This window comes from Oncorhynchus tshawytscha, linkage group LG08, assembly GCF_018296145.1.
Source record: "Oncorhynchus tshawytscha isolate Ot180627B linkage group LG08, Otsh_v2.0, whole genome shotgun sequence".
NCBI classification, from domain to species: Eukaryota; Metazoa; Chordata; class Actinopteri; order Salmoniformes; family Salmonidae; genus Oncorhynchus; species Oncorhynchus tshawytscha.
The window spans coordinates 32,391,929-32,399,763 of NC_056436.1; the positions used below are offsets into that span (position 1 = coordinate 32,391,929).

The following is a 7,835-nucleotide window of genomic DNA, read 5'->3' on the forward strand; positions in this document are numbered from 1 at the left end:
GCTAACAGGACTGTAGACAAGGCATATTTACCGAGATATCGGGACATCATCGATGTCAGTTAATGGAGATGTTGCAGATAGAGACTTCTTTGGGGCTAAAATGAATTTCGGTAGGCCTATATGGCACTCCGGCAGCGATCTCTTTTTGTAAACTCTAGTCTGGTGGTGGTGCCTTGTCATGGTTGATTTTTAAGCAGACCTTCAACGTTTGTAAACTGTCGACGTCCATGTGGTGTAAAACCAGAGCGATGACGCCTGCCTACGTAGCGATGTTACCGTTACCCTGGCAAAGGTGAACCCCATCATAATGGCCTAAACGTTCAGCTCTTGACAAGTTCACTTCTCAGCAGCAATGATCTTCTAGAAATCCAGAGTTGAAGACAAACTACAGCCACTAAGTTTTTCCCCCCTACAAATGTGCAGACAATGACTAACCATTTGCATTATGCTCTTTTTAATGACAATGCTCATTTGAAAAATAGAGAAAAATAATTGCCTAAAAAAACAGCTTTAAACGTACTGGTGTTTAAAGTGCAAATATATGTCAAGTGAAATACATGAGACATGCAACATATCAAGTCATTATTAAGTAATTCCTCCAACAACAAGCTACTAGTAACCAGAAACGTACAACTTAAAACGGTACATCTGCTGTAGAACTGTATGCATGTGATTGCACTGCCATGCAAAACAAAGCACAGAGTAATTATACTCAAATAAAAAGCAGTCATTGTAAAGATCTGTAGACTACATCTTTATGCTTTGTGTTGGTCACTGTTTACACTGACGAAGACAACAGTTATTACAATAAAATATCAGAATAGCATGAAGCCATACTGCAGAATGAAGCTAGCCTATACTGTATCATTACATAAATCAAGCAGACAAAGCCCTCACTGCCTCGACTCCCCGCACACTGGTAACTCCAGAGCTGTTGTGCAGTCTGTCAATACCATACTAAGCACAGCAGGTTGTGGGATCAGCAGTCTGTGTTGTTACTCATTAATTATTTTACATCCAAAATAACATAACAGACCATATCCCCCTCAGACATCCAAGCCCGAAACTCAAGCACCATGGCACCTCTTTATTGCATCATAATGATCTTCTCTTGATGATTGACAACACATGAGCCCCTCCCTACCCAGAATAATAGACAAACAGGCCTGATAGCATAATAGATGTGAACATTAGTGTAGCAAAGACAAGAAATAAAAAGGAGACATGGCCTCTGGAGGTCACAGAAGAGATATGTTCACATCAATTACTAAGCAGGACAACGACCAAAACAAAGTCAAAAACGTAGAACATGGATTAGTTGGGTTTAGACTCAGATCAGTGTCTTGTGTGACAAAACATTTGGATATCTTTTCCGCACTATAGTGTGTCTGACAAGGCCATGTATCTAGAGTTGTGAGTGAATCCAAAATTAATGCTCTCTATGAAGGCCAAAGTATATTTTGAATATTCACTTGCAAGAGATAAACAAGTTAATAAATCACTTAAGGGGGAAAAAAACACATTTAAATCATATTCACCAATCAATAAATCACATGTGAAGAACTCCATCTTATGTAACGCGATAAGCAGCGTTTACAGTTTATGACTATTTGGCAGCCTGAAGTAAAATAATAATCCCCCCCACTTATAACTAGGAATAACTACTATCAACTATGTACTTAGTGGCATTTCAGAACAGAAACTCCCCTTATGTGGGGAACCTATCCTCATAGATGTTACATAGCTTTAGTCAAATGGAACACCAACTAAACTAGTGTCATTCTCTAAGTCATAAGTTGTTCCAAGAAATAACCAACAAGACTGAGTCATCAGCCTTGAGACTTACACGCACAAACTGAAAGCTGATGGTGCCTTCACAAATCTTATTGCCTTGGATTTCCATCGCTCTGCTAGAGCTTTCAGCAACATGGTCCAAACCCATCAGACATTCCTCTACGAACAAATGTGACATGGTGACGGCGTTGACAAAGAGTTAAAACATGTTAAGCATGGTTCAGATGGCGCAGATGGTTCATCGGCCAAGAACTTGCTTTAATGGCGGGATAGAAACACTATGGCACGGCAATCGTCAGTCCCAGTTCTCCCAATCCTCCAGCTGAAAAATAACATGTAATTTAGTTCAACACAGTTGTTTCCAAGGCATGTTATCCTTTGTTATAGTTTGAGGTTAGAAGAAATACAACAAGAGAAATATGACAAATACATCCTAGCCCACCTCTCCTGCAGCGGCAACTCTAGAGAGCGCCATCTGCACCTCCTCTTCTGTCATGTCCAGGTCAAAGTCCTTCTCCCAGTCCTCACTGACATCTGTGCTGGACCCTGCAGGGGTTGTGGTGGGGGGGGAGCACAGGGTCAGATGAGGACCATTTAACACTGTTCTACGACACAAACAGCTTAGGACCTATTCAATCAAATCACAGTCACAACAATAGCTGAATAGAATGTCCTTTTACCTTTCTTGCCATTGTTTGAAGGTGTAGACTTCCCGCTGTCAGAGTTGAGCTCAAACACCCTCAGGTCCTGGGGCCCCTCGGTCTCTGGTCTGGTGGTAGGAGCCTGGACTGTTACTCTCTCAGCTGTAGCTTTCCCTGTGGGCTCAGGCTGGGCTGGGGCCTCTACCTGAACCTCAGGCTGCCCCTGTTCCCTCTCCTCCTCCTGCTGCCCTTCTGGCTCGCTCTCCTCCAGGCTGGCCTTGTTGAGTTTCTGGGCCAGCTCCACGACTGCAGGATGTGGCCTGGCTGGTCTCAACTCCACCTGGGTGGGTAGGCTGCCACTGTCGCTGCTCAGGGAGAGGGTAGAGGAGCGCTCCCCGCTCGGTGACGGGATGGGGCTGAGCGGGGTCGTCGCCATGGTGACTGGTGTGAGTGGGGACAGCTGGGTCGTGGAGTCTTCCAATGGGGGTGTGAAGTTTAGGCGAGATGAAGACGTTGCACCAAGGAAGTCATCTGGGGTAGAAATAAGGGAGAGAGAACAGTGAGTCACATGAGACAGATCTGCACTAATCTAAAACATTTCACCATTGTGAAATCCACTATCCAACACACCTTCATCCTCCTCCTCCCAGCCCAGAGCCTCTGTGTGGGTAGTCTGCTCTGCTCTCTGTTTCAGGGCCACTCTTCTCGCCTCCTCCTGGTGGTCAGTCACAATAGTTATTACCCATCAGCAGAACAGTACCAGATTGGGTTTTTATGTATTCAGGGAGATGGTGCTATGAAGTGGTGATGGGTATTTTAACTTGAAAATGATCTAATACACACAACTTACCTGTGAAATAGTTGCATCGAAAACATTGTAAGATATCTCCATTTTGTCAGCATGCAGTACATAAAATATTATAAACACAGGTGGACTTTCCAGAAAAGGAGGAAGGGGCTGGGAACGAGCTTTGGCAGAAGAGGGTGTGGACTTTGTTAAGAAACATTGGAAAGCATCTGAACCCAAATCGAGTAGCAGATTTGGCTCTGGGTGCTGAGATTAGCTTTCACAATCTCAATGTTTTCCCAGAGTCTTTACTAACCTACCGGAGCTCTGAGGCCCCTCTCCAAACTGTCCAGCAGAGGGAAGAGTTTACTTTCTAACGTGATAGAAGGGGGTGCATGACAGTTCACAAGACCTACCCATGCCAGTAACAAAAGTGGGAATTACCTGGTATAACTGAAAGACTTTGTAGAAATACCGCTGCCAGAATTCAGAATGGGCTACAGCTGCTGGCACCTAGGGATGAAAATGCATAATATGCTACTTTACACACAGATTTTGTATTGTTAGGAACAAGAATAATTCACTTACATTCTATTAACGTGGTAAATAATGTTAAGCTCTAGTGTTTCTATGATAAGACCTTTTAACAGGAGGGTTTAGATAAGTGTACCATTTTGGTGTAAAGGGCCCTGATGGAGGGGCTGTTGACCAGGAGGTCAGAGATCTCTCCTTTCCTCTCCTCCAGACTGAAGCAGGAGAGCCACGCATCAAACTTCTCTAGGGGACCTAGGACAACACACAGGCCACACATTTAAAGCACACCCAAGACACTACATTGTTTGACAGCTTAACCGCATGAAAATAAGAAGTCTTGTCCTGACAAGTTATTTGTATTCACTGTAATAAGAGTTCATTTTGACCCTGGTTAATGGGTAGGCCCAATCCATAAACCTGATTTTAATGCCCATTACACAGAAATTGAACACACGTAACATTTGCTTCAGAAAAATCAATCGAGAGTGCTTGCAGGCTTGGATTATTGGAGTGCATTTTAAGACATTTAGTTGTCTCTCAGATTGAATAGAGCCCTTAGACAACATTAGTTTGGTAAGAAGAATGGGAGGAGTTAGGACATCTGGTTTCTTACGTCACTGCCTTATTTGCTTGTTGCCCTAAGGTAAACATCCCCAGGACACAAAATAGCAGCTAACAAGATGGAGATCAGAGGTTATTTTAATTAATGTATTTCACAAGTGGCTAATTTGAATCAACTACCTTCACTAAAACCACTGCAAAAGTTTTTCCTGCAAATTTTGGTTTCGAATAGCAACGTTCTGGCAGGTCTGCCTACAGGTTATGGTAAGAGTATTTCATGAGCAATTTCTGATTGCATTTTAAGCCCCGCCTATCCAAACTTGTGATTTGTTGGGAGAGTTGTCTGTCTGAATGGGACCCTGCCCGGAACATTTATTTTCATTCCCTTTTCCAAAGTTACCAAGAGAATCCATCATGACTTCCAGACTAAACATTTACATAGGGCCTTTAGTCCCTTGTCATTTCCATTCTGTAGGCTTTTTTTATGTTTTGAGGGCACTGAAGCCTGGTTAGTGACATTACATGGCACATGACCTTTTCTTGAATATAATCAGAAGAGTGAAGAAACAGATGGAAAAGAAAGTTGTGAACTGTTCACCGTCAGGCTCATTGCAGTATGTAGCAGGGTCAGCTTGTAGACTGTAGAGACGAGCCTAGAGAACAAAACACAAACTGTAACTCAAGTGACAACATGTGTTCTGGAGTGTAATCATTAGTCCAAACAGTTGTATTTTGCACCGAAAACTAGTTTCTATTGGAATGGACAAATTCAGGTAGGTCCCTGCCCGTTTGGTTCCTAGTGAATACAACCCTGGTATCTAGTATTGCAACAAAGAGACCGTGTTATGATATCAAAAACATTTTTATCTCTTGAAGCCTAAAGCACAAATCTGTGGATAAACCATCCCCTCTGCTGTGGAGCTCAGTAACACTTCTGAGACTAACCACTCATACATGTATGAACAGGCGGGGGAGAAGCTCTAACAATGTTAACATTTCTGAGATACATTCTTGTATATTAGCAGTAAGTGCAGTAAAATGTAAAACAGCATAGTATCTCTTCCTTAAGTAGTTCAATGACACGGTCACAGTGATTAGTTAAACACAGTCTAAACATCCTCACCTTGGTGCTGTCATACACCTCTGTGGTGCCTGCAGGAGTTGCCACTAGCGTAATGACATCACAGTCGATGGTCATGTCCTGGGGAGGAGCGAGGGTGTCTGTTATCACGCCTAAGAAACTGGACAGACTCTTCTTCACCTTCTCTGTGGTGTCAGAGGAGCCCTCAACCTGAAACAAAGTGGGACAGGTGGCATATGTCAGATAGGAGGTATGCCTATAAATAACCAAGTAACGATGCATATGAGCTTTTCTCATATGGGTCACTGTGACCCATAGTAAAGAACCAAATGGCCTACCGCTAGTTTGCTTCTAACAGCACTTGCTGTGGCGACAATGGAGCACGCAGTATCATGTTGCACTACGTTGGAGAACTCTGTCAGGTCACGCTTTATAAACTCATACGCCTCAGATGACTGTAAAAACAAAATGTTGGAGTTACATTGGCAAGTCCAAACAAGGTAAGATGTCTGCAATAGCAGCACACATTGGACGTTACAAGGATATTCATTGACTTTTATGTTTTATCATGAGTCATGTAGAAAACACTGAATTTGCCTACTTGATAAACAGAACATAACAAAATAGCCAGTGAGTTTATTTTGTAGCTTATTATGCATCATAAGGAGAGAGAACTTGATTATCTGTGCAGGCTAACATGGATGCCTACCTTATCTTTGACGGCCTGGAAGCTTTGGTGAAGCCAGCCTCCCCACCAGCCTTCGCAGCCTTCCCTGGAGTCGAGAGACATGGTGATGAGACTTAAAAATGGATCAACAGGGCAATGTCATGCAATACATATCTTGCATTTTAGATACTTAACTATGTTAATGGCCTAGCTAACGTTACCTACAACCTGGCCAGACAGGAGAGTAACAGTGTGCATACAATCATCTGACAGCAATCTAGCCAGTTTAGCTGACTGGCTAGCCAACACCTGGGGTGTATTCATTACGCTGTTTCTGTTGTAAAACGTTTTCAGTTTGGAGTAAACTGTTTGTTGCATAATTGGCGTAATGAATACACCTCATGTGTTGGCTAGCCAGTCAGCTAAACTGGCTAGATTGCTGTCAGAGGAGTGCATGTCCACGGTTTCTCCCGGACAAATTTAGGTAGGTGCCTCCCCGTTTTGTTCCGTTTGCTTTGTTTAATTTCGTTTGGTTCTTAAACGATAAACGGTTTCAGTTGCAAGAGGTTATGAATACACCCCAGTGAATGTGCATTAGATGTGTACAGCAACTAGCCTAGCTAGTTAGCTGTCATGCTAACAAAGTTAGTTACGGTGGGAACCATGGAACTGTATTTTATCAATCACCTTTAATAAATACAATAGGAGGTAGTAATAATCGACCAAATTACATTTGTCACGCGATTAATACGTCTGTCTCTGCGACTAGGCAGCAACCAGTCTGTTCGTCACTGCTAGCTAGCCACCTAACGTTAGCCATCGAGCTAACCAGCTGGTGCAATATTTTGGTAAACAAACACAGGCGGACTTCCTCACATTGTCTCGAGAACAAACAGAACGTTTTGAAATGGGTGAATGTAGCAATAGCTAAATATGAAGGAAGCAACATCTTACATGAAGAAAACCCATGCCAAAAGTGTGATTATAATACGATGGTTAATTTATCAAACAAAAACTATATTGCGACTTCTCACTCACCCTTCAGCCATCTTCAGACCATGACGACATTTACTGAACTCTGACCCTGCTGAATTAGGAATAAGCTTGTCCCTCTAAAAGAGAGACTTTTCAGTTTGTATCTGCTTCTACTAAATACAGCTTTAGGGTAGATAGCTCGTGTAAAATGTATTATTATTTTCCAAATTCATTATTAGCTCTTTGGGCAATTTTTTAGGACTATGTCTGTGTCTGCAAATCAAATCAAATCAAATTTTATTTGTCACATACACATGGTTAGCAGATGTTAATGCTAGTGTAGCGAAATGCTTGTGCTTCTAGTTCCGACAATGCAGTAATAACCAACAAGTAATCTAGCTAACAATTCCAAAAGGATCATGGTTAGGGATGGGTCAACATTTACATAATGAGTACCTGGAGGAAAATGGGGGAGCTTTCAATTTACTCTTGAAAGTTGATAGAAGAATTGCACAAGGTGCAATTTCGAAATTGGGTAGTGCATCATCAGTTTTTATCTTGTCATGTCAGTCATTGTGTACCTTAGAGAGCTATTTACTTGGTCAGAAATGTCCAGATCAAGTAGCCTATGTCAGCTAATGTTTTTTAGCCCATAGATTTTGTTGTGATATTTGAGTGACTCAAACATTACGAGACATGGCAAAATGTATAGAGTTGCAAGAAAATGAGCTTTAAAACAGCAAACTGTTCCCCAATACTGGAAGGAGGGCCTGAGTGAAAAAGTTTGGGAACCAC

At 42.3% G+C, this 7,835-nt stretch overlaps 1 protein-coding gene across 3 annotated transcripts; it reads right to left on the minus strand.

The window, feature by feature from the left end:
• Window positions 1-431: 431 nt before the first annotated feature.
• LOC112256614 (BSD domain-containing protein 1) lies at window positions 432-7,168 on the minus strand. 3 transcript variants are annotated; one of them, XM_042325430.1, is made up of 11 exons: window positions 7,104-7,168; window positions 6,108-6,171; window positions 5,737-5,853; window positions 5,441-5,608; window positions 4,916-4,970; window positions 3,893-4,008; window positions 3,667-3,735; window positions 3,066-3,150; window positions 2,475-2,966; window positions 2,237-2,340; window positions 432-2,116 (listed from the first exon to the last, which is right to left on the minus strand). In XM_042325430.1, exons 1-11 carry the CDS (start codon window positions 7,112-7,114, stop codon window positions 2,090-2,092), a joined length of 1,308 nt encoding a protein of 435 aa, XP_042181364.1. In that variant the 5' UTR covers window positions 7,115-7,168; the 3' UTR covers window positions 432-2,089. The 3 variants fall into 3 exon arrangements, with proteins under 3 accessions (XP_042181364.1, XP_042181365.1, XP_042181366.1); XM_042325431.1 differs by lacking the exon at window positions 7,104-7,168 and adding an exon at window positions 7,020-7,042; XM_042325432.1 differs by lacking the exon at window positions 7,104-7,168 and adding an exon at window positions 6,797-6,820.
• Window positions 7,169-7,835: the final 667 nt, after the last annotated feature.